The sequence below is a fragment of the Epinephelus moara genome, chromosome 23 (assembly GCF_006386435.1).
Source record: "Epinephelus moara isolate mb chromosome 23, YSFRI_EMoa_1.0, whole genome shotgun sequence".
NCBI classification, from domain to species: Eukaryota; Metazoa; Chordata; class Actinopteri; order Perciformes; family Serranidae; genus Epinephelus; species Epinephelus moara.
The window spans coordinates 30,615,629-30,641,856 of NC_065528.1; the positions used below are offsets into that span (position 1 = coordinate 30,615,629).

Genomic DNA, 26,228 nt, shown 5'->3' on the forward strand with positions numbered 1-26,228 from the left:
AATTGGACATATTACTACATGGAATTTGAAAGGTGTTGCTCGTAGTGGCAAACCCACAGAGAGTTTCCACCAGACTGCAGTTCTCTTCAGACCTCAGGTGCCTTTTAAAGTCTTTCAGCTCATTGTTTTGTTTTTACGGGACACATTGCAGGTGAAACACTGTAGTTTTGTTTCGGTCTCTTTTAACAGTCTCTTTTACAGGCGGCCATTTTAAAACGAACGGTGATATCTTGACAGTGACAGACAGACAAAGTTAGCGGTTAGCTGGTGGACGCACCATTTAGCAGTTAAAGATCAGATGAGATTCCCTCAGGAGGTGGAGACCAAAACAGAGCTAAAAGGAAAGAGACGTTGATTTAAAGACTCTAGACTGGGAATTACTGTTGAGGATGAGAGCAAAGTTTATGACACATAATGGTGCGTCCTTGTATTCAGAGTAACCGGAAGTTAGAGTCATAGTTAAACTAAAGTTGACACTAAGCAGCCTCTGTAGATCTATATAAGTTTGTTTCCACAGCTCAACTTTGGACGATTTGAAAAATGTTTGCACTGTGAGGAAAAATTGATCCTAATCACTGGAATAAATGTTGGCATTGTACATTTCTGTGACATTATTATATTGCAGAGATGGGGGACTCGAGTCCCATGACTTGACTCGAGTCATACTCGAGTCGCAAATATGATGACTTGAGAATTGCTTGACTAACGCTGACTCGACTTGACTTTGACTTTGTATGCATGACTTGAGACAGATGACTTGAAAGGGCTTTAATTCACTATTAAAGGCACGCTAAGCACCGTTGGGCGTCACTTCTGTTTACGGTCAACAATCTTATCAAACACAACGGAGCTAGTTAGTTTTAGAGTCCTCACAACACTTGCAGAGATCCAAGGGGAGAGGAGGTAGCAACAAAACTCCACCTAATGGAGGATTATGGTGCCCCAGATTCAGACGTCCAAAAACACATAATTGAATCCACAAAATATCTCCATACTGCTCGTCCGTAGTGATCCAAGTGTCCTGAAGCCCCGACATAAAAAGTTGTTTGGAAAAACGTCATTTGAACTCTGTTTTTAGCCTCATTGTAGCCTGTAGCTCTGACTGCCTCTCTGTGCACCGAGCTCACGTGTGCGCGTTCATGTGTGTGTGCTTGCTTTTGCTGGTCTCACGCTGGCTGGTTGGTGCAGCCTGGACCCAAATGTTTTTGTTGCCATTTACGGAGCATGGGCTGCCTACAGAGACCGGACTTTTTCACAGCATATAGAGGACATGTAGCTAGCGGATTGTGAGGAGATGTTTGCTGTATGTGACATATAACTTGACTTGTGACTTGCTTGACCTGAACAATGACTCGACTTGACTTGCTTGACTTGTAGCAGGGACTTGACTTGACTTGCTTGATTCTTACCACAACTAACTTGGGACTTGCGTGAGACTTGAAGGTAAAGACTTGAGACTTGCTTGTGACTTGCACATGTGTGACTTTCCCCCATGTCTGTTATATAGTAGATATGTTTAAACCTTACTGTATGTTTTTTCTTTTCCAACAACTCTGTGGTTAGCATGGTTATGTTTAGACACAAAAACATTTAGTTATGGTTTGGAAAAGATCATGTTTGGGCTTAAAATTCCCACTTTTGCTGGCACAGTCGTCCCTGGAAATGGTGCCAATGTTTTGGTATAAAACAACTGGTTTTGTTGTTTGTTGGTCTCAAACAGTGGTCTGCAGTTTGGCAGCTGTCTGACCGCCCCTCCATCTCCTGTTTACCAACCCAGCTCATGTACTTATAATCAGAACTATGTCTCTTTAGGAACGCTGTTATAATACATATGACGTACAATAGAGAAGAAGAAGATATACGTTATAATCCCTGAGGGCAAATTCAGTTGTGTTCACTCTGGTGTCATATACACACACATGCACAAACAGAACCTATACATGGAGAGATGTGATGTCAGGTGAGGAGGCTGCCTTGGACAGGCGCCCTGAGCAGTTGGGGATTTGGTGCCTTGCTCAAGACTGGCACCTCTCCAGCTACCAGTCCACGCTCCATATTGGGTTCTGAGCTGGCAACCCTCTGGTTCCCGACCCAAATCCCTATGGACTGAGCTACTGGTAAATGGATCTGCAGTTGTATAGCGCCCCTCTAGTTATCCAACCACTCAAAGCACTTTTACACTACGAGTCACACACTGGTGGCTGAGGCTACCGTACAAGGTGCCACCTGCAACTCAATTTTTAATACACACACCAATGGAACAGCCATCGGGAGCAATTTCGGGTTCAGTATCTTGCTCAAGGATGCTTTGACATTCAGACTGGAGGAGCCTGGGATCCTCCAATTGGTGAACGATCCGCTCTACCTCTGAGCTACCCTGGAAATCCAGAGTTCTCGCGACAGCACAATTTGAATTTGCTCAGCGAGTCAGTAATGATGCTCATTACCTATTCCCATGAAACTGAGATGCACCAATCACACCGGCGTATCTGATATAGGCGGGCCAGAGGCGAGCTAAACAGATGACAACAGCGCTGCGACGACGAAGTCCGGAATCAGTCAGTAGACATTGCAAGATGGCTGTGGATGAACACCAGTTGTTTGAAACGGCTTTGGCCGCTACAGTGAACGAGTTAGACTCTTTGCAAGAAGGACGTTTTTGCTGTTTTGCCAACCGGATGCGTCCAGAGTCTAATCTACCAGTTAGCTCTGCTGGTAGCTAAGTGTATACGTCACCCCGTGTATCTGATTGGTCGTAGTGTTATCCAATTGCATGCAGTGATATTTTCAAATGCATGCTTGGTGCCGCCCCTTGAGTTGGGCCATTTTCATTACTCATAGCCAGACCCTAAATCTTTCAAGATTTGGGTCTGGATTTCCAGGCTACCTCTGAGCCACTGCTGCCCCCAGTTGGAACCCATCTGTGGTTGCCAATATCTTCTCTGGCATCTGGGCAGGAAAAACTTGTTGACTTTAACTACAATGCATGCACTAAGGTTAAAAAGCAGAATCTGGAAGACGCAGCTTCTGGAAGAATGTGGAGGTTGTCAGGCATGTGGATAAACTGTTGTCTGTCAAGAAATAGCTCCAACACTTCAACATTTAAAACCACAAGCTGTTCTTTTCCATGTCGGTGCAAGTACGAGTCAAACAAACAAGATACATCATGTAAATAAGGCAGCTTTGGAAGGACAGAGACTTTCTGTGTGTTTCCCCCCTGACTCCAGTCTTTACGCTAAGCTAGGCTAACCACATCCTGACAGACACTGGATCGATATTAAGCTTTTCATCTCTCTGTCCAAAAGAAAGCCAATTAGTGCGTTTGCCAAAATGTGGTCCCATTACTTTAATAGAGAGGAGGTGTGAAGAGCTGCGAACGTAAAATGAAGATGATGGATGAAGAACGAAATAACCGTCGTAAGGTTTTATGGTCAATATCGTGCAGCTGTAGTTTGGATGAACGAGTCTGCTGTCTAATGTGAGTGTGAGGTGAGGGAATAACAGCCCTCAGCAGCTGCTTCAAAGACCTATACAGACACCTTTTTTTTTTTTTTGCAGTCTGCCTGAGCACACACATATACACACGCTGCGTGTAGATCAGCCCTCAGTCACGGCCCTGTGCTGCAGGGAGACCGGAGTGATGGAAGCAATAGTTAAGCCATTAAGGCAAACAATTGGCTCAAATTGAGAGGGAGAGGGAAAAAAGAAGAGGAAGAAGAGGGAGAGAGGGAGGGAGATGGAGAGGCTATGGCAGGAGTGGATCCACTCAACGACTTAATCCGAGCCCCAGGACACTCTCCTGCTGAGCTTCACACACTCGCACAAACATCTACACACACGCGCTAAAGCTCTGTCTGCTCGCAATAACACCTTGTCAGTCTTGGCCACGGGGGCGATGGAAGAGGCGCTCATTCCTTTGTAGTGAGGAGAGTCACCGACTTCCCGAGCACCTCGGGAGGAGACGGGGCGCGCAATCTACACAAGACAGTTGTGCGTTCGGACGCCGTATGGCTGCGAGTGTGAACCTTTTCATTGTCTTAGCAGGCTGGAGTGAATGGCCGAGGGAGCACAGGGTGGACAGTGTCCCGGTTGAGGGAGGCGCTCCTCTGACACTGGCTATTGTATCGTCTCCCCCCGTGGCCTCGTCCAATCCCCGCAGGCCTCACACAAACAGCCAACAATGAGGGATTGTCTTCAGCTATTCTTTCTGCGCTCACACACATATCAGCTCTGCGTGTCAGAGGGCGAAGGGATGATGTGCTGCAGTCTGAACCCAGCGACCGCCCAGGCTCGTCCGATACAGTCGTTTATGTGCCTAAACATCAGCTGGCGATAGGGACAGTTACTCCTCACCAGCGCTGCTACCCTTCCCTCCCTTCCTTCCTTCCCTCTCCCCCCCACCATCAGCCGCCACCGCCACCCTCCAGGCTCCCTCGGCGCCGGGGCCCCCGCGATTTATCGGACAGCTTTGCGAGGAGCTGTTGTTGCCCTCGAGGACTGTTAGCACCGGTTTGGCTCGTTGACTCCTTCTCCGGTTCTGGCGTTTTATTTGACATGTCCTTTAAGTCCTTTAAAGAATTGGGCGTTTCTGCCGAGCGCCTTGGCTCTTTCTGCAAAAGATGGATGGCTCGCGTTCAAAGGTCTGGATGTTTTTTCCCCTCCCTCCCCAGCCTCTCTCCATATCTCTCTTTCCCCCTCCTTCCTTCCCCCGTTCTTTCTCTCTTGCTGAGCTTTATAGGGTGGTATTAGTGTTGTCAGCTAACCAAGCTCGGGATTTGGCTTTGTTTTGTTTTTGCCTCTTAAGATAATGCTCTTTCTCTCTCCTGCCGAGAATAACAAAAGGGAAAGTAGAGCAATAAAACAGCACAGCCATTGACTTTGCTTTCATTGGATTGGTTTTCAGCCATCTTAAATAGACCACAGGCCTTGATGGCGGTGATGTGTGTGTGTGTGAGTCTGTGTGTGTTTGTAGCCATTTGGTTGTCCTCAAAACACAGTCACGCCTTGCCTCACACGTGCCGTCCTCATCTCCGCTGGGCCTCGCCACTGACAGCGTTCACTCGCCTTTATTCAAGAAGAAAGAGACGCCGTAGCTGGAGTTAGCATTCCTGACGCGTGGACGGATGTGTGTGTTCTGTGAAGATAAGTGTTGAAGCTCTGCGGTGAGAAGGGGTGAAAGCGCTTCACCTCTATTTCATATGCATTCCAGATGTGGAAATATAACCAGAGCGATTGGCGTGTAAGCATCTGTGTCCTGTTAGAGGGCCCGGAGGTTTGTTGTACTGGTTCTGCAGCCTAATCCCTCACACACAACCTCGACATTAACACGCCGCACGCTGCTTATCCAGCACTCATTCATGCACAAACGTTCGCACATGCAGCGCAGCGGACAGCAGGCCTACGTACAATCATATAGTGTCTCCGCTCTCCGCCATACAACAGCATCTCAACAAGTGCAGTGAAAAAAAAAACCTCTACATGTACTCTGTGTTGCTGTGAAATGCCAGGAGTCAAATCTGTGTTCAGTCCCACAGTGTGGATTTACTGGCGTCCTGAACAGATCCGTCGCCGCATCTTTACCATCAGAAATCCACTTTTAGGGTCAGCGTGTCACTCTCCTGATGTGTCGTGTCACTACATAGGAAAATTGCCAGCTTCAGGGATATCAGTCTGTAAAGCCCGTACTGAAAGCTGCCTCACTCTGCTGTAAGGAGAGATTTCTTTTATTAGTGTGGCTCTCGCTGAGTTTCAGTGTCCGTGTGACGGCCAGAGGGCTGTTTCAGAGGCCGCTGTGTTGAAAATGAAGTTCTTGAGGGAGTTGTTGTACGTTTTTTTTACTTGTATTTTCAACGAGATATCGGGCTCATGTGTATTTGGTTAGAATTGCATCACTGTCTGCAATTCTGAATTAAATTCTGTGTTAAATTCTGAGACTTTTGTAAGGTTTATGAATGTTTGCATGTGCTTCTGTCTGTCTTGTGAATATTGCTTTCTGAGGTGATGACCCTTCTTGTCCTATTGGTCATTTTAAATTAATCAGATTAACTGAAGGTTTCAGTGGCTCTTTATGGGTTGAGGCAATTTTCTTGCCTTCAAAGACCTTTCAAGCACCTCAAATCTATTACAAAATACATTGTCAAGCCAAAGACCAAAGCTTTGTTCTAAGCTTCACTTATAGTGTCATCAGCATTATAAGTGATCATCAGCTTCATAGATATGGGTCAGAAGCCTCCTGCTGCCCCAACTAGTAGGTTCCGAAAGCTGTTATCAGCCCATTAATTGCTTGTGTTGATTGTTATGCGGCAACGCAGGAACTCAGGTGTTGTATCATTAGCGTAAAGAGCAAGAAAGTTCACGTATAGAGGGTGGGTGAGGTGTTGGAGGGGTCAAACAAACACAGGACTTTCACCCATGGGACCAGGGTTTGTGTCTAGAGGGCTGCATTTGGGTTGGGTCCCAAATCTTGTGGGAGCGGGCGGTTTGAACTTTGCTGCGGGCGGGAACGGGCGGCTAAAAAAACCACTGTGGGATCGGGATGTAGCCTATAGTGACAGGATGGAGTTAACAAATGATGTGGAAAAGAAGCTCAAACAAGGTCTGAAGGCGCACTGAGCCCTCTACTTCCCAGCGCTCTCAAAGCTGGTGCATTTCATCTTCAGTATCCCCGCATCCAGTGCACCTTCAGAGCGGGCCTTTAGTGTCTGTGGGCGCATCTTGGAAGAGAGACGCACGGGATTGAGACCACAGTCGGTCAGCAACATTCTCTTCCTCCACTGCAATATTACGGCCAAGTGATTAATTTGTTAAATTCATTCGTTTCATTCATTAACTTTGTTTATTTTATGTTATTTATTAGTGTTATTTGAGCCACTCACAGCCTACTCTCGTTGCTATTTGTTAATTACATAAAGAGGCGTGATGATGCCGGTGTTATTGAGCACAGGCTTTATCTTTATCTCATTAATGTTTCTTATTCAGGTCTCTCTTAGAAAAGAGAGCTTAACCTCAATCACTGCGTGATTATATAAAAGTAAGAATATGAAACAGCTTTTATTTCATTAAAAACTAAATGAAAACAACGAAATAGGAGCGCTATTCCTGACCAGTGCGTCAAAAGACATGCAGGCCAGGGAAGCGAAACAAACAACCCCATGAATCTCTTTATTAATAGCCTATAAAATGACGTCTTTTCTCCTGCGGGACAGGAGAAGACACAAAATCAATGCATCTCTATTATTGTGCGGGCATAAATTCTCAGAGTCAAGTCCCTGCCTCGGAGTAGGTACTCAGAACGGCCCCGGGAGACTCCTGGCTGGGGCTTGGGGATTACTTGGTGCTGATTGGATATACTCAAGGCAGGATGTGACGTCAACAGAAAGCGACAAAATAGTCGGCATTTTTAAAACTCAGAAGACGAGGGTTAGCTCGTTCATATAGCTTCCGCCGCCATGTGAAAAAAACTCACTAAATGGCCCGTGAGAAAAATATTTTTTCCAGCGGATATCTTAGTTACAACATGGTCAAAATGGTCGCGCAACGATTACGTCACATCCAGAGCCCGGTAACTTTACAGGAACCTTCCTCCTACTCCGCTCTCTCAGTGGAGACACGGAGGTTGAGAGAGCCGAGCGAGAGGACGTTCCTGTAGTAGTTCCTGCCCCCCAAATAGTACCAGGAACTTCTTCAGTGGAAACGGGCCTAATGGGTTGATAATGACATTCTACACTTACTGGTGGGTGGAGCACAGGGATGTCCAAACTATTTTGAATGGGGCCAGATATGATACTGGACAATACCTGGAGGGCTAGCTGCTTCTTGCATCATACGGTAAATTTAAAACATCCCACACAAATGAGACAACTGTTTCGTCTTTACGTGGAAAAGTACTTAATATTCCGCCACTACTGAAAGTGGCAGCCCTCACTGTCGACTTAACGTTAGCTAACCATTCGTTTGCTTGTAATGCAAAGTGATCTTGCTTGACAATCCAATATCGTGCAGCAGGCCATACATGGTATATTTTGAGCACTCAGACCACGAGTCTAAAGCTTTATGTGTCACTGGTCTGAATATGGAGTTTGTGTCTCAGCTCCTAACGTCGTATTTCCTGTCTCTTCCACAGTAACGGCACGGCCGGGAAGATGAACGGGGCGCTGGAGCATTCGGACCAGCCAGACCCGGACGCCATCAAGATGTTTGTGGGCCAGATCCCGCGCTCCTGGTCAGAGAAGGAGCTGAAGGAGCTGTTTGAGCCGTACGGAGCCGTCTACCAGATCAACATACTCCGAGACCGCAGCCAGAACCCTCCACAGAGCAAAGGTACGATGATGGCGCAGGACGCACTCACACATGGACTTCCTTCCTGTTACTATTCTTTCGCTCCGTTCTTTCGCTCCTCTCTTTCCCCTCTGACTGTACTTTCCTCCATTTATGTCCTTAATTCCTTCTCTCCTTCCCAAATGTCTTTTTTCCCCCAGTCCCCCAGAAGAGAGAGAGAATTCCTTTTTACTTCGTCCATCTTTCCTTCCTTTTTCCTTGATCTTTTCCTTATTTCTATCAGTTTGTCTTCTTTCCTTCCTCCTTTTCCCCCATTACTTTTCTTTTGACCCTCCGTTCTGTTGTCCTTTCTTTTACTTTCCTCTTTCCCTCCTCCTTTCTACCTTCCCTGTGTCTTTCAGTCTTTCTCCTTCTTCTTCCTTGTTGCCTCCATTTTACTGTTTCTCCTCTTCACTTCACAATTCTGTCCTACCTTTGTCCATCTTTCCTTCCTTTTTTCTTCATCGTTTCCTTATTTCTTTCCCTCTTTCTTTCTCCTTTTGTCCTTCCCCATCCCTTTTTTTGATCTTTCATTTTTCTTTTTCCTCCAGTCTTTCTTTATTCTTTCTCTTCTTTACTCTTTAATCCTTTTACTTGTTTTTTCAGTCTTTTCTTTTCTCCTTTTCCTTTCTGTCCTTCATTCTTTCTTTTCCCTCCTTTCCTATTCTCCCTTCCCTTTCTTTCAGTCTTTCTTCTTTTCTTCCTCTTTGCCTCCATTTCTTCTTTTTCCTCTTCTCTAGACAATTCTTTTCTTACTTAATCCATCTTTCCTTTTTCCTTTGGTGTTTTCCTTAGTTCTTTACATCTTCCTTCTGTTTTTCCTTCCTTCCTTCCCTTTTCTCCGTCATTGCCTCCATTACTTTTCTCTTCTTCATCCTGTAGTTCTTTTTTCCTTCATCCCTCCTTATTTCTTTCAGCCCTTCTTCTTTCTCTCCTCCTTCCCCCATTCCTTTACTCTCCTTCCCTTCATTCCTTACCTTTCCCTTTCTCTTTCTGTTCTGCTTTCACTTTTCCTTATCTTCTGCTTCCCTTTTTGTCTTTTCTATTCTCTTTTTTCACACTCTCTTTTACTACTTCTTTTCTCTTTTTTCTTTCCTTTATTTCCTTCCTTTCATTTCATGTGAATGGATACACAATCAGATCCTCATACAGTGACATATAAAGTGACACACAGACGTGGGACTCTTCCTTGAACCCAGAGACACGTACAGGAACCCGCAGAGACACGTACTGTATCTGCACCTGTGCACAGACACATCAGCAGTCAGTGTCTGAGTGGGCCGTCCCACCTAGTTAATGGCAGAACAAATGATATATGTGCAAAATTACACAAGCAAACACACATTTCGTGCACCATTTGAAGACAAAGACTCGCCCCGCCAGACTTGCACAGTCAATTGTGCGAAGCCGCATGATTTGCAGCTATTTTCTCCCATTCCTTTTCTTTTTCCTTTGATGAATTCGTCAAGTGTGAGAGCAAACAATAGAGACAGCAGCAATGAGCGGGCAGACAATAGCGCTGCCATATTAACAGGCATCAACCGGAGTGGGGGCTGATGACACTCCTGATGAGACATGGAGAGTGGGAGGAAAGTAAAGAGAGAGAAAAGAGAGAAAGAGAGGGCGACGCGGCGCTTCCATCCAACTGCAAAGCAAATTTCAAGAGAAGTTTCAAACACGAAACCAAATATGAATCAGTCGGGATGAAGCGCATAAAGCAAGTAAACACTCGTGTGCCAGAAAAATGGAATGAAGGATCTTTGGGCGTGATTGATTGATTGTTCTGTTAATTGACTTTGATGGTGTTTGCACCAGCGAAGCTCGTTGGTTGTTATTAGGGCTGTAGCAAATAGTCCGAAGCTTCCAAGCTTCATTCATAACGTTTACATTCAAATTCTGCACAACTCTTTTTTTCGGCGTATAGTAGACTTATAGCTTTACAGAGAAGAGGTCCGACTGGGAATGAGACTTACTGGCACAGGGCCTCCTGTGATGGATCAGCCTTGCTAAGCAGGTTAGAAGGCCATGGTTTCCTGTCGGTTTGTGGTGATAACGCGAAACAGCTGCGATACTACCTGCCGTCCCCGTTGCAAATTTCCTAGGATAGCAAAGGTATGACCCACCCTACTCTCCCTCTGATTGGCTAGTACTCGTTGCCTTTGTTGGTTGGATCGATAGGTTTAGGCTAGACTTGCACCGATTTATTGGCAGTGCTCGTAATCGGGTCGGTTTTCATGTGATCGGCCATGACCTGCGACCGGCTGGTCAGTCTAAAATATGCCGATTTAAAATGCCGGTCAAATTCCCACCGCGCAGCATTAGTGACATTGCGTAATATCAGCAGCGGATACACACGTACAAGTGCAGCTCAGGCTTTAGCGATGTGAGGAAGGGGACCTCAGGGACACACTGGTGTGGGTAGGATAACTATGGAGTAAATTATTCCGGCCAAAGAATCAGGTTCGAGAGGATACTTTAATTTTCAATGCAGGAAGTTCACAAGTGTAGCATGTGTGTGTGGTTCTGAAATAAACAAAAGGAAAAATAGCTTTACACTCAATTCTTACAAATATGCATATACATCTTCTGTTCAAATGTGCACCTTTTTTCTCATTGTTAAAATAAGATGTCCATAACACTGCATTTTGTAGATGTAAAGCCCTGTGTGAATTTTATGTTTGTTTTTTTTTCCTGTTAAAATGTTCTGATAAAGGAAAGACAGAAAATACTGAAATATCTTGTGTGCTGTAAAGTGGTTTGAAAAAAATGAAATCTGAATCGGCCGTCCAAACACTCTGCAAATCGGAAATCGGTATCGGCCCAAAAAATTGTAATTGGTGCAAGTCTAGTTTAGGCAAAAGGAGTCATTTTGGTTAGGCCAATCAGAGGCAGAGTGGATTAGGTTGTGCCTTCAACGTGCCTGGCTAGTTAGCTCCCATGCTAAAAGCAAGCCAGGTTATGCTAGCAGCAGATCCACTGATGCAGGCTTTACTGACCCGACTGGGATAAACGAGGCGGTCTAGCAGCGATCCAACAGCGCCATTAATTACGTGTATTTATTAAAGAAAGTTCATTGAATTTGATTAACAAAACAAACTCATCATTTCAATCAATCAGTCAATTTTATTTATAAGCCCAATATCACAAATCACAATTTGCCTCACAGGGCTTTACAGCATATGACATCAGCCACTTTATCACTTTATTCAAATTGAGGATTTTAACTATTTTCAGTTGGGTGGGGGATGACATCATAAAATGTGGTGACGGACACTGGAAGCTTCATTCAGAAACCTCAACAGAACCTTTGAATGTTGAAAAATAACGGCATTGGGTTAGACCTAATTATTATTAGCCAATCAGGTGGAAATGGGCATGATGTTCCAGCACAAGAATACTGGTTGGTTTCTGGGTCGTGTGGGCATATCATGAAGCTGCCATGCAGTCAATAAGGGCTCATTAGTGAATTGCCGACCCAACTGCCAGAAAAAAATGTTGGCAATGTGTATTGCTGCAAACCATGGATACGTTACATTTGTGTGTTCTGTACATTATATATTATGGGCATATGTTCATGTGTACGTTATGTAGCAGATACATTGAACCTCGATAAGTCATGTGTGGTTATACAAAATCCACATGGCTATGGTTAGGAAAAGATAATTTAAGATCAGACAAAAATGCTTTTTGTGGCACTATATTGGCAGGGAACACAGCAAGGTCTTGGTAAAAAACAACCGCCTTCCGTGACACTACTTTGGCAGGAAGTGTGTGGATGTCTTAGTAAGATCCAACCGCTTTTTCATGGCACTATCCCGGCAGAAAACGCAGCAATTTCTTGGTGAAAAACAACTGCTTTCTGTGGCGTTATCCTGGCTGGAAATGCAGTAATATCTAACAGCCAGTTTTGTTGTTTGTTGGTCTTGAACAGTGGTGTACAGCTTGGCAGACATATCACCTACGTGACTTGCCATCCACTACCGCCTCCACCTCACAATGAGTCAACTCATGTACAACGTCACTTTAGAGGCACTGATTCGATATGTATAAAATGTACATATATGTGGTTTGCAGAAATGTACAATGCCAACATGTAGTCATGCTGCTGCTGATCCAGCCATGTGTGCGAGTATGCTCCGATACGTTCAATAGAATGTTTTCCTATGTTTATGAAACTGGTTATAGCTGACGGCAGCCATATTTCTTCTCAGCTAGACATTTCTGTAGATATATTTGCAAAATTTGCCTCTCATTATTTATTTTTGTGTGATTCCGTCTTTCATAAAAACTTCCCCAGATGAGTGTGACAGCTTTATTGGAGACAGTCGGAGAGGCAGGCGAGGTGACACAAATTCCAAATGATGACATGCTATTGAGATCATGTTTTGAAATTGAATGTAATTTTTCGGTGGCTAAAAGCTGTGGTGTCTTTCACCTTCCTGCACCTACACACTCAGTCTGCTTCTGTTTATAGTTTCTCTCTCTCTGGCTTCCTCTCATGCCGACTGAGTCATATGAGCTTATGAAAGCCCGGAGACAGCGTTCTGCCAAGAACCCAAATCAACTCATTTTTGCACATCAACACACTTGTCATGCGCTTTGTGTTTGTGTGTTCGTAGCCTTGCGATGACTCCTCTTCCCACCCCGCTCCTCTCCCTCCTCTTTCTCTCTCTGCTGATTCAGAGGAGGGAAAAAGAAAAGAGCCAAAGTTCCCCCTCCTGTCCTTCAGCTTCCTCAAATCTCCTGCTCCATCTCCACCACCCTTGAAATGAGTTGTTTTTGTTGCTGATGAGTCAAGAGTATCACTCACTGCCACTTCTACAGGGGATAAAAAAACACAGCCACCTACCAGGCCTTTTATTTTTTCTTCCTTGAATGACAATCTCTCTCTACACATTTTTCGCTGTCTCTCTCTCTGAGTGCTTTAAGAGGAAATGTAGCATTTGATTGGGCTCTTACTGGCCTTGTTATTCGCAGGCTTTGAGCGCTGTTGTTGTTTTCTCACAGTTAAGTAAGCCGCGTGGCCTCGTCTGCACCCGCTCAACTCCAGGGAGCTGCAATGGCCCCCTTGCCAGTTTCACTGTTGCGCCACAGCCCACGGTAATTTCACTGGTGTCAGGAAAACGGTGGCCCCTTTCTTCCCTCGGTGTACTTATTTTAAATTAGCAACAGTGTTGTTTAAAAAGGATGTCGGCCATTTTGGGCAAATGAGCCCACTCTGATGCCCTGGTGGCGACCCAGTGTTTTTTTCTTTTCACGTAAAAACAGCAGTTTGGATTCAAATGAGTTTGTTAGTCCCACCGAGACGCCGAAAAAGTTGCACGGCCGCAGCTATGAGCCCTTCTCTGTTTCCTCATCTGGGTTTTGTTTGGATCCTCATTAGCTGACATTTCAGCGACTGCTCGTCCAAAAAAAGAACATCAGCAACAAAAAGACGAAAACAGCACAACACGGTAAACATCCATTGACAGCGGAAATTAAGCAAAGTACAAGATAAGTTCTAAATGAAGTGTTCGGCTCAGAAGTTTATGGAGGAGATGAGACTGAGGCTTGTTAAAGTCTGATTAGTTAGTCGGTATAGATTTCCTTTACATGATTTCTGCTCTGTTTTTGTTCTCTAACCAGCAGTGTGTGTCTTAGTGGTTGTGTGATGTGAGTGTGAATGTTATAGATGTATATTGATGTATTTTCTGTTATTGACGTATTGCTAAAAATGCTATTGGGGAGCCCAGGAAGTGAAACTACTGTTACAGATTACAGTAGCTAATGGGGATCTTAACAAGAGAAAGAAATAGAGTGTATCTTTAAAAAACTGTGCTATCAAACTACAGCTAAGGTGTAATTACTGGCCATTGACCCATTAACATATGGTTTCTGAGGTCAAAAGTTGGAGCTGGGATGCTTTCGGTTTCATGTCAGGTCTAGTCTTAAGGCCCAGACACACCAAACCAACATCAAGACCTGGTGGTGATGATGGCGGACTGTTGGGTCTTCTCATGTTGTCTGTGTCTCGGCCAAAAATTTGCACACCTGAATACAGGGTAAAGACTATAGCCAACGGCCAACTAGCATTCTGCACCTGCGTGAGAGGAAATAACTCTCCATATCAGCAGGCCGTAGAAGTCTCCCTTCAAAAAGGAAGGCATAACCTGACAGGACGCATTCAAGACACTCGTTAGCCAGTTAGCACATTAACAACACAACCTGACGTTAAAAGGACGAAGGATAGGCTTGCTTAGTGTGCGCTAGCAAACAAAAACACAACCAATTACAAATAGTTTCCGTTCAAGAGCTCAGTGGCTAAACAAATAATCTTACCCAATATAACAAGTTTGTTTCCATCTCTCTTGAATGGGTTGTTTTCGTGCATTGAGCTGAACCGCCAATCAGTAATATCTCTCATCAACAGGCTCCACTGTCTCAGCCGCTGATTCAGCATGCTGAATCATCCCAAAAGCTGCCAACAAGGGCTAGACTAGTGCCAACAGTGCGGGACACACTGCAAAAACTAGGGCAACAGACGCTAACCAACAGCCCACATTAACTGATAGCCGACAGTCAACCTGTTATGTCAGAGCCCTCCTGTTTCACTTGATTGAAATGGGATTATCGATGGTTATCAGCCTCAGAGAAATGGGTTAGAAAGGGCCTTCTACACCTACTAGTAGCTTCAGCAGGCTGTTATCAGCCCATTAAATGATTGTGACGGGAGCAAAGGTGGAAGTCCGATGACGTGAGGTTTGTATAAAAAGAGCGAGAAAGTCCGAATTGGTGATTGAGTGTTAAACAAACACAGGACTTTCACCTAGGAGACTGGGGTTTGTGTCCCGTGTGAAACCAAAACCAGGGTTGACATATTTTGAGTTATGTAAGTTCTTTACAATGTGTCACATTACCTAACAAATGTTCTTATTTTAACCCAAACCAGGATCTTCTATCAGTACCTGAAGACGTAATAATGGCACCTAAATCTGACAAAACTCAAAGTGAAAGCTAACCAAAACTCAGCCATTTAATGGGCTGATAATGGCATTCTAATCTACAAGTAGGAGTAGCAGGCCCCTTGTAACCTGTCTCTACGAGGCTGATTCGTAAGGGATGATGTATGATGCGAGGGTATTACTGCAAGATGAACCTTGACAGGGTGATGCAAGTTTTAGATTATCTTTAAGGGGTTCATTTCACAATAAAGGCCTTTATCATCCAGCTTATTACATGGCTACGTACTAGAGAAATCAATTAAAAAAAACAGTAATTTTGCACAAAATAATGATTTCAAAAATGATGTTATTGACTTCTGTTGTTCACATATAACAGATTGTGGAATGCCATAATTGACCAAGTATGAAGTATTCAACAAAGCTGTGTTGATAATGCCCATTTAATCGAGTGATAACATTCAAAATGGGTGGTTTCAACTTACTGTCCCTTTAACACCGTCTGATTTCAGATGGTACCAGGTGCAAATTGACTATAAAATCGTTGGTCATTGATCAAAAACAGTGGATTCAGATTGTACCGTGAGATACATCCATTAACAGCCGATTCTGAGTTTTCGGCAACCTGCTCCAACATGTCCAACGTGACACGTCTCTACTTGCATCTTCTTCTTTATTTTATTTATTAACACAACGAAGGCTGTCATCGTACAATCTGTCTTGCCCCAAAATTGGTACTGTACAGACTTCATTGAAGATGTGAGTCAGGGATAAAAACACAAACATGGAGCTTGACTTTATAACACCCTGTCTTACATTGCATTTGTGAAGAAAACTGTCTCGTTCTAACACACCTCCACGGTAAACGAAGAATCCAAAAGTGACAAATAGCCTCAATGAATTGAAGTGAATGGAGGTTGTGCTTAACAACAGCTCTAAAGTAATTCTTCACTCACAAAATGGCCATTTGTTTATCAGTTACTCACTTTGTTTAAAACTTTGTTTTCTCACATGCCTACACGGTGAACAAAGAATCCAAAAACTGCAAAAAGTCTTTATGAATTAAGGTAAATAGGGGTCTTGTTTAAAAACAGCCTAAGCTCTCATTTGCTACAACTTATAGGAATACTTCACCTACAAAATGACCATTTTTATATCCGTTACTCTCCCCATGTTATATTGAATTATTGAAGAAAACTGTCTTTTTCTAGCATGCCTCGAACGCAGAATCCAAAAACAGCAAAAAGTCTTGATGAATTAAGGTAAATGGGGGCTGAATTTTACAACAGCTTAAACTTTCATTTGCTACAACGTACAGGAATACTGTACCTTCTTAGACCTTCTTATACATCAGACATGCAATGAACTTGTAAGATTGATGTATTGTACAATCTGTAGGCACAAAAAGTCAATCCTCAGAGTCCAAGCCAAGTCTCGACTCCTCATTTTTTATGCATTAATACTTACTCGAGTCTTCATCTCTGCTACACGCTTGTGTTTTTAGGCCAGATTCACATCTTTACATCAGCTCCAATCATCAGTCTCTGCTGTTTCACTCAAAGCTATCTATTCTCTCGTCATTTGATTGTACCAGCGTGTCCGGTTTGTTGAAACATATTGTTTTAAAATGGCAATCACACTCGGGCAGACACTGGACTCGGACAGCTATGAATAAATTAATGATTAATTACAGGACGTCTAAGATAAAACCCAGGACTTAATGTTAGCTCAAAGCTCCGGCTGGAACACAGCTTTGCACGTCAGACCAGAAAGTGGATATCTGTGGATCAGTGTAATCCTCCTATTTTATTATTGTCATCATCTGGCGTCACATGACGGCCGTAAGTGCTGTTTGAGAGGCTTCTTCAGCCTGACAGGAATTAAAATCCTTGAGCAAACACAAGTCTGAATATTTTTGGCCAGAAAGAATATCATCACTCCAGATACGTCAGCTTCCAAAAATCCATATTGCAAATACTTTAAATGATCTCTTTAAGTCCGTTTAGGTTAGTGAGAAGCCAAAACTTCAGCCGGCTTTCCTTTAATAAGTTCCCAGTGTTGTTTTTGGCCCTAAAGTATTAAACTGTGTCGCTATTGTGCGTCATGCAGAATCCATTTTGCAGTTTGACCCAGGTGTGTGCATTCAGGCTGTGTGTGTGTGCTTTTTTTTTAATTCAGACTAGGATGGTCTGGGGAATATCGTGGCACTACTGTTGGTTTAATGTGTTTGGAGTTAATAACCAGATGAGTGGATGAGCAGGGGAGGAGGGGGAGCCGGTGAGAAATGGAGCAATTTGGCATTTTGTGCTGAAAGAGAGATAGAGATGGAGGGAGAGATAAAGAGAGAATGAGACAAAGAGAGCCAGAGGGGTAAACAGAAAATGGTCCTTTTGCTAAAACACAACCTTAAGCGCCATGACGGGTTTGTTGCATTGTGTGTGTGTGTGTGCCTGTGTTTTGGCAGGGGACGCACTGTGTCATTTATCTTAATGATACAGCCTGCCCACATGAGCTACTGAGACACACACACACATACACACACTTAAATTCACACACATGCACAGAATAAGTTTAATGTCTTCATTAACAGGCTATATCCAACATAAGAGTCTCTGAGCACAACACGGCCTGGAAATCATTCAAAATATTAAAAAAAAATAACAACATAAATCAAGAGAGAAATGAACTGCATGTAATTTCATCTGAATGGAAAAGACTCATTAACACTGTGGTGAAAAATATACGGAGGGTTTTTAAAAGGCCAAGACATGAAATTAATATCTGATGAAGTGATGATGTCTGTTCAACCTGCAAATAACCCAAAGGCAAAACAAGCGCCGAACAATTATTTGTTTTCCTATCATAATTGTGAGAGTGCAATTTGTATTATAACTTTAATATTTAATTGTGTCTTAATGGAATAATTTACCCACAAAATGACCATTTGTTTATCAGTTACTCACCCCGTGTTATATTGAATCTGTGAAGAAAACTTTTTTTTAGCATGCCTCAGCAATGAACGAAGAATCCAAAAATGGCAACAAAAAAAAAGTCTCTGAATTAAATAAATTGGGGTTGCGTTTAACAACAACTTAAACTTTCATTTTCTACAACTTACAGGAATACCTCACCCACAAAATAAACATTTGTTTATCAGTTACTCACCCCATGTTGGACTGAATTTGTGAAGAAAATTTTCTTTTTCTAGCATTGCCTCAAACGGCAAAAAGTCTGAATGAATTAAGGTAAATGGGGGCGGGTTTAACAAGAGCTTAAACTTTAATTTGTTATAACTTGTAGGAATACTTCACCCACAAAATGACAATTTGTTTATCAGTTACTCACCCCGTATTAGGTTGAATTTGTGAATGTCTTTTTCTAGCACGTCTCCACAATGAATGAAGAATCCAAAAACGGCAAAAAGTCTCAATGAATTAAGGTAAATGGGGGCCGCATTTTACAACAGCCTAAGCTTTCATTTGCTAAAACTTACAGGAATACTTTACCCACAAAATGACAATTTGTTTATCAGTTACTCACCCCATGTTAGACTGAATTTGTGAAGAAAACTGTCTTTTTCTTGTATACCTCCGCAATGAACGAAGAATCCAAAAATGGCTAACATAATTGATGAATTGAAGGAAATAGGGGCCGCATTCAACAACAACTTAAACTTTCATTTTCTACAACTTACAGGAATACCTCACCCACAAAATGAACATTTATTTATCAGTTACTCACCCCATGTTAGACTGAATTTGTGAAGAAAATTGTCTTTTTCTAGCATTGCCTCAAACGGCAAAAAGTCTGAATGAATTAAGGTAAATGGGGGCGGGTTTAACAACAACTTAAACTTTCAGTTACTCACCCCATGTTATATTGAATCTGTGAAGAAAACTGTCTTTTTCTAGTATATCTCAATAATGAACGACGAATCCAAAAACAGCAAAAAGTCTTAATGAATTAAGGTAAATGGGGGACACATTTTACAACAACCTAAACTTTCATTTGCTACAACTTACAGGAATACTTTACCCACAAAATGACAATTTGTTTATCGGTTACTCACCCTGTGTTATACTGAATTTGTGAAAAGAACTGTCTTTTCCTAGCATGCCTCGAACGAAGAATACAAAAAGGACAAAAAGTCTCAATTAATTGAAGTAAATGGGGGCTGCGTTTAACAACAGCTTAAACTTTCATTTGGCACAACTGGATTACTTCACCCACAAAATGACCATTTGTTCATCAGATACTCACTCTGTGTTTTGTTGAATGCAGGAATAAGACTTTGTTTTTCTCGCATGGTGAACGAAGAATCCAAAAAACAGTTCAAATAAGTGGTGTAATGGTATATTTAGAATATTTTCACTGTTTTACCTTATTGTCAGACAGTGACTTCCAACTGGAAAATGAATCCGATACATCGCTCTCTTCAAAGCCAGACTCCATTGAGAAAAACAGTGATTTAACATCGCTGAAAGCAAGTCAGAGTGTAAAAATGTCGAGTCAGTCCTTTAAAACTGAGACATTTTGACAACTCTGTTCACCAGCTGACTGTCAGTTACTCTCAACCACTGCTGAGCTACCTGCTACCTACCTGTCTGAAACTGACGTGAGTGGATCACCAAGATCTGTGATATGAAACTTGTGGCTCGTGGATGAGTGCCAGGTGTGGCCGCCGAACATTTTGTGATTCACAATGAAAGTAAACTGATTCACAGTGGTATTTTAATTTGGTTTTCGTTGTAATTAGAATCTAAATAAGGCACCAGACCAGAGTATGTAAAAAAAGCATCAAAATAGAGCTTGTTTATCCAAAGAAAAAAAGAGACAAAGGTCAGGGCTAAATATTTATATATTAATTACAGTATTAATGGTTGTTTATTAAGTGGCGCCTGGCTGTTTGTCATTTTGCAGAAGTGTCTCGCGGGCAAAGAAAGTTGCTTCATCTGGGAGCGTACCTGACTTACATTGCTTATGTAGAGGAAAAAAAGAAAAAAGAAACAAAACTTCTTGGACAGCAATAAGATCAGCCTGTTCTTACTACCAACGTGTCAAATACAGCCACTTTGCCAGCTGTTTCTGATGCCGCCTGCATCTACTGTAGTATAAAGAGTTAGAAAGGTCATAAAGGGCGTTTCCTGTGAAAATGGAAGTGCATTTTGAGAAGGCATAATCCGTGTAACAAATGTCAGTTAAGTCCAAAACTGACGCAAAAGGGTAGCTAGTGCATCAGATTTTGACATTTAGGTCCACTGACAAAGTAACTGATGAGTTTTGATCAGTGTGGATTACAGTTGATACGACACACTCCACCCACTTCAGTGATTTCCAGCTGGAAAATGAAGCTGTTATATCGCTCTCTTCAAAGCCAGACTCCATTGAGAAAAACAGTACTTTTAGCTTGCTGAACACAGGAGGTGCTGGTGTACCTCTGCCTTGATCAGTCATTTTTTTTGCATTATTGTGCGACTTCGGCACTCAAATGGGTTAGTTCAGATTCACCAAAGTCGCGCAATAACACAAACTAACTAACAGATTGAGGCAGCAGTAGACCAGCAGCTCCTGAGTTCAGCGAGCTAAAATTACTGTTTTTGTTAATGGGGTTTGGTGGTTTTGACGGGAACATAGATGGGGAGCTGAAGCTGTTAATGAAGCCAGCTGTCTGACCAAAAGATAAATACTCTCAATATAATAATAGCTTAAACTGATATTGATTTGTTTAGGTGGCTAAATGAGGGTTGTTGCTTACATACAGAAGCCTGTAGTGGTTTAATTTTTATGAAAAATAATTGCAAGTTACAGTTAGATATTTTCCTCAAATCCCTCAGCCCTTGCCAAAACCAACATTTATGACATTTTATCTTAATAAATAAATGTTTTCTATGTTCTGTTGCTGATTACTGAAGCACTAAAATTAGTCAGTCTACAGCCAAAACATCATGGCTGAAGAGACAAAGACAAAAGGGCCACCTGTAGAAAAATCAAAACCTTCGAATGTGAGAACAGAGACAACACGCTGCCGCCCACACGCCGTGATTGACAGCTGATCTCTGGGGACGAGCGGGAGCCACATCACAGCCACGAGTGTTTAGCACCAAAGAAAGCTGAAGATTTCCTCTTTAGATGCTGCTCGCCTCGCAACAGTTTGCTCCTTTAGAGAAATCACCTTGAAAACAAAAAGCACCGTCAGCACCGGGCTGGACGGCTGAAACACATTTTACATCATTTTTAAATCACTTCCAACCTGAAATGTCATCGTGATTGCTAAAGAGAAACAAAAATCCAATGATTTGTGGGGAAAAGGCCTGGAGATAAACGCATGCGGGCAGATTACAGCATTTGATTTTCGATCACTGCTCAGATGAAAATCTCCCCGCCTCGGCCGCTCTGATGCCGCGTCCAGGGACCCACACCCGTCCAATGGCAGACATCCGCTTTGAAACTGCGAGCCAACTGTTTCCTCTCACTCAGCTGTGGCAACGCTGAGCGAACGCTCTGCCGTCCAAGACAATTATCTGCTCTAATGGATTCAGTTGAGACGGGGCCGACCTGAGACGGAGCGCTGATTTATTTCATTCTTTCCTAAAGCAGAGCGGCCAATTATATCGCCTTAACTAGGCGTTAGCTTTTTTAGCCGGCTACCCAGGCCCAATTAGAGAGCAGCTGCAGGTGGATTTTAATGGGAGATTGTGTGTGTGTGGATTCTCAGCTCGTCTCTGTGTCTTTTTCTCCCCCTCTCTATGTTTACACTTTTGCATGCCTCAGCGACAGAGAGCTTGGTTATGTGCAAAGTTGCAGAGCTGGATTTTTTTTTTTTTCCTCGCCGAGCACTTCGAGGTCGGCCAGAAAGAGGCTTTGATTTCCGGAAAGTGCTCTTGTTGTCTTTGCAGCGAGGGAGGGGAGCGAGGATTTGGAGGGGAGGGGGTGACATTGGTGCTTTTCCACCAAAGTAACCAGTGGATTGTATAGATTTGCGAAGTGCTGCGAGCTGGACCGGTTCCTGCGCTGACAGGATTAGAACATCAGCCAAATGCCCGTCAGAGATGCGGCATTGTTTGAAGCCATCCACTCATCCTCTCCCTATTTTTCCATCTGACAATCTGTTCTTTATTGCGCTGTCAAATTCAAAATGTGTTCTCTGTCATTTTTTTGCCCCCCATCCCTGCTGTCACTCAGCGGCTCTTTGACACACATAAATTATACACATTAAGGGGCATTTTTACAGCTGTGCAGAGAGCGTGGAGGGAACAGTGAGAGGGGAGGGGGGGCGCAAGAAATAGAGGGAGGTGGAGTATACGTATCCCATGCCACCCAGAGGCCTGTGCGAGCAGTAATTGCAGCAGAGTGTAGTTAATGTGGGTCAGCGTTTGAGTGGAACCCCAGGGGTCAGAGGGAGTGTGGAGGGGAAGGAAAAGGAACCGGAGTGATGGAGGGAGAAAGAGGGAGTCACAGTGAGAGCGGCAGCCAGCCTCGGGTGGAAGGGCTAAGGGTGAAGCGTTCTGATACCCTCCCCCCCCCCCCCCCCACACACACACACACACACACACACACACACACTCAGCTCTTTTTTTTCCCCTTTTAATAAACCATACTACGGTTGTGCTGGACTGCAGGCCATTACTCCTCTCACCCTCCTCTGCCTCCGCCCCACCTTCCTCAGTCTGTGCTGATTCAACCCCAAACATTCAGTATTAAACAGAGCAGCAGTTCCAGACGTGAAGGTTTGGATTCACAAAATGAATTTTGGTTGTTGTGAGATGATTTACAGAAAAGGCAAGCAGACAAAATATGACACAAAACATTATTTTTTCAGACGACTTCCGAACTCCAAATATTATTCGCATAAATAATTTTGGGGGCTCTTTTAAAAAATTGTAGACATGTGCAAGAAGCTGCTGCTTCCAGGCTGAAAAATGAAGCCAAAAGCTGCAGTTCCCCTAATGGCCGCTAGAGGCTGGCTCCAAAAGCGAGTCAGTCCCCATAGACCCTGTGTTAAAATCAAAGACTGTATAAATAGTGGACATGGACATCACCCATTTGTTTGTAGACTCCCATTTTGTAGCCTTGAGTTCGGCATTTTGGCCGTCACCATCTTGGTTTTTTGGAACCAGATCCAATGCATCAAAACATTGTTTTCTAGTTGGAGCCGCGCCTCGTTTTCAAACTGTATGGTTTGACTAAAATGAACAATGACAGCAATATAGTCCACGATGAGCAGCGCTAAAATCAACCTGCGTAGTTGTCCCTCCATTGTGACATTAGAAAGTGTCACATTTATCTTGCAAGTGTACTCTTCTTCAACGTTTGCTTTACTTCCTGGATTTTTCCCGCATGGAAATTCTGACCAATCAAGAGCAGATTTCTCTCCAGCTTTAGTCCCTGATTCAGGTGGCCTCTCCTCCTAAAGTCCACACCCATCTCATTAGTCTTCCCCACATTGATGCAGACATTGTTTGCTCTGCACTAGTCAATTCTACAACCTTTAATTCACGTAAACTTTTAAAAAAGTGTAAGCTAGGAGTTGATTTGACTCCTGCATCCATCCACAGCTTCAACCTGCATAATTTCAAGTAAGCACTCTTTGTCAAAGTCATTTCCAAAACTGTCAATACCAGTTTTCTTGTCAGACTCCAGAGCTCATTGAGTTTGATCTTGAGCTCACACCTGTGGCCTCCAGATGTCAAAGCTGATATCTGAGTTTTACTGCTGATGCAAAAGTCCGACAACAAGGCTGAAAGGCCTAATAAAAAGCAGAAGAATCCAATTAATAATTTGTCTGAAAAGAAGAGAAAGTCTCTGAAACAGACGGGGACACTCTGCGCCGAAACCCCGGCTAATGAAAGTCTTTTAAGTAGATTAGTTGCTGCTTTAGCGAAGATGACCCGTCCACCTGTTCTCCGGCGGGGGAGACTCAGATGTTCTGTCTTAAAATAGAAAATTACAAAGAAAGATGTTTGATAATTAAATGTAGAAAAGAAAGTAAAACTGCAGCACAGGTTGCCACCTCTGAGGCGCCCCCCGCCCCGATCGGAACAACGTGACCGGAACCTGCTTTTAAATAAAAAGGGAATATCGACTGGACGCACCTCCTCAACACGTCGGTTCAGCCCCCCTCCGCCCCTCTGCAGCCCCGCTGTCTGGAGTCTTGAAGCTGGGGGTTGACCTGTTGTTGGAGGGGGTAGATGTGTTGACAGAGGCGCGGTGCCGTGGGTCTTCGCTCAGTCAAAGGCCCCCTTCAGCAGCTATGAAGCATTTATGAACAGGCATCTCCCTCCTCTGCTCTCTATTCCACTCACAACCCCTCTTCTTCTTCTTCTCCCTCTTTCTGTGTCTCGCAAACACTCTGCCCTCCTTTCCCACGTCCTCTCCGTCTGTCTCACTCTTCTACCCTTTCTGTTACACACATACACACACACACCAGCGTCTAATAGATTTCCTCCCCTTCACTCCCTGTTTGTGTGCGTGCGTCTGCCGTGTGTGTTTTTGAGTGTCCCTCCTCAACAGCACAAGCAGAGTGTGTCTCCCTGCTCAGAGCCCTCTCGGCCTTCAGGTAAATGTTTGTGCTGCGAGAAAAGAGACACATGCACACAAATTGATGGGAAGAGCTTATTCATGCTAGTCTGCCGCAGCTTTTTCTCCCCCCACTTGTTCAAGGTTGTCGTGCAGGTACGATTCTCTGTAAATAAAAAGCCCACATGCTGACATGCGCTTAAAATAATATGCGCGCTCTTATTGGCTTTCCGCGGCTTTGTGTGTGTGAGCCGCGAGTGTGCTGACTCTTAAACAGGTGGAACTGGAACACTGCAGGGAACGTGTCTGTGTGCGTAAATGTGTGTGTGTGTGTGTGTGTGTGTGTGCGTGTGTGTGTGAGGTCCACTCCTCTGCTCTTTGATCCTCGTCTTGACAGCCCACCACCTGGGACGATCCGTCACACGCCGCATGGCTCCCGGGCCCGGCTACACCATGGGAATCACAACACACAGCGGCTAACGCAGCGCTAACAGCCAACCTTCCCCTGCACATTATACACTGTCAGAATCGCTAATGCTAACACCAAAAGCTAACCCTCCCATGTACAGATATGCCAAAAAATGCCAGTGGAATCATAATTCACTGCGCGCGGCTAGCAGCTAAGGTTCATACAGTGCTATTGGAATTGCTAATGGCACACAAGGGGCCAAAGCTTGAACACAGGTGCAATTGGAATTATAATGGAATTATAATGTACAATACTGAGGCGAAGAGCTCCCTCTTGTATACAAATAGCATTCACTCTGCAGCAAGCGTGCAGGAGGTATAGTGAGCACAGTTAACTGGCCTCACATGGGAATCACAACGCCAGCTAAGATACACACGCCTCATCGAGGCACTTTGGATTTTGTTTGCATGGACGTTCAGTCAATAATTTACTTAAAGGGCCAGTCCGAAATGTTTTTCACCACATCCGTTTTAAAGGGTGACTTTAGTATTTTCAACCTGGACCCTGTTTTCCCATGTTTTGTGACTCATCAGAACAACAGTTTCTGAAACTGGTCCAGTATTGAGCAACACCGAAACAGGCTGCAATGTAACCACTGAGGGCAATTGTGCACCGTCACTTTAAGTCCTCTAAAAGTGTTTGTTTTTGCCACTGACAGGCTCAGATTGTTATTCTAAGTGTCTGACAACATTATGGAAAGGATCCCTACAGTGATAGACCTTTTTGTTTAAAGGGAAATTTCGGTTTATTTCAACCTGTCTCCTATCGTCGTAAATTTGTTTCAAGTGACTAGTGACATAAAAATAATAGTTAGCATGTTAGCCGTTAGCCTAGATACAGCCGGGGCGCATAGTAGCGTCAGACCTGTTAAAACGTAAGTGAACGGGCAACCTTCAAGTGCAAAGTTAGTCCACTAAACAAGCTTTTTTTCCACAAAGACCGCCTCATATCGTTAGGATAAATGTCAGAGAACATATAGAAAACGACAT

The 26,228-nt window shown here is 43.6% G+C and overlaps 2 protein-coding genes across 38 annotated transcripts in view; one reads left to right on the forward strand and one right to left on the reverse strand.

The window, feature by feature from the left end:
* Positions 1-26,228, forward strand: part of celf2 (cugbp, Elav-like family member 2) — a 321,704-nt gene that overhangs the window by 183,868 nt on the left and 111,608 nt on the right. For all 37 annotated transcript variants that reach the window (XM_050036317.1, XM_050036312.1, XM_050036313.1 and 34 more), the window contains one exon: positions 8,123-8,319. In XM_050036317.1, coding sequence (XP_049892274.1) covers positions 8,123-8,319 — 197 coding nt within the window. The remainder of the gene's footprint in view (positions 1-8,122; positions 8,320-26,228) is intronic.
* The window catches only part of abcc9 (ATP-binding cassette, sub-family C (CFTR/MRP), member 9), a 555,625-nt gene that overhangs the window by 122,486 nt on the left and 406,911 nt on the right, over positions 1-26,228 (reverse strand). The window lies entirely within an intron of this gene.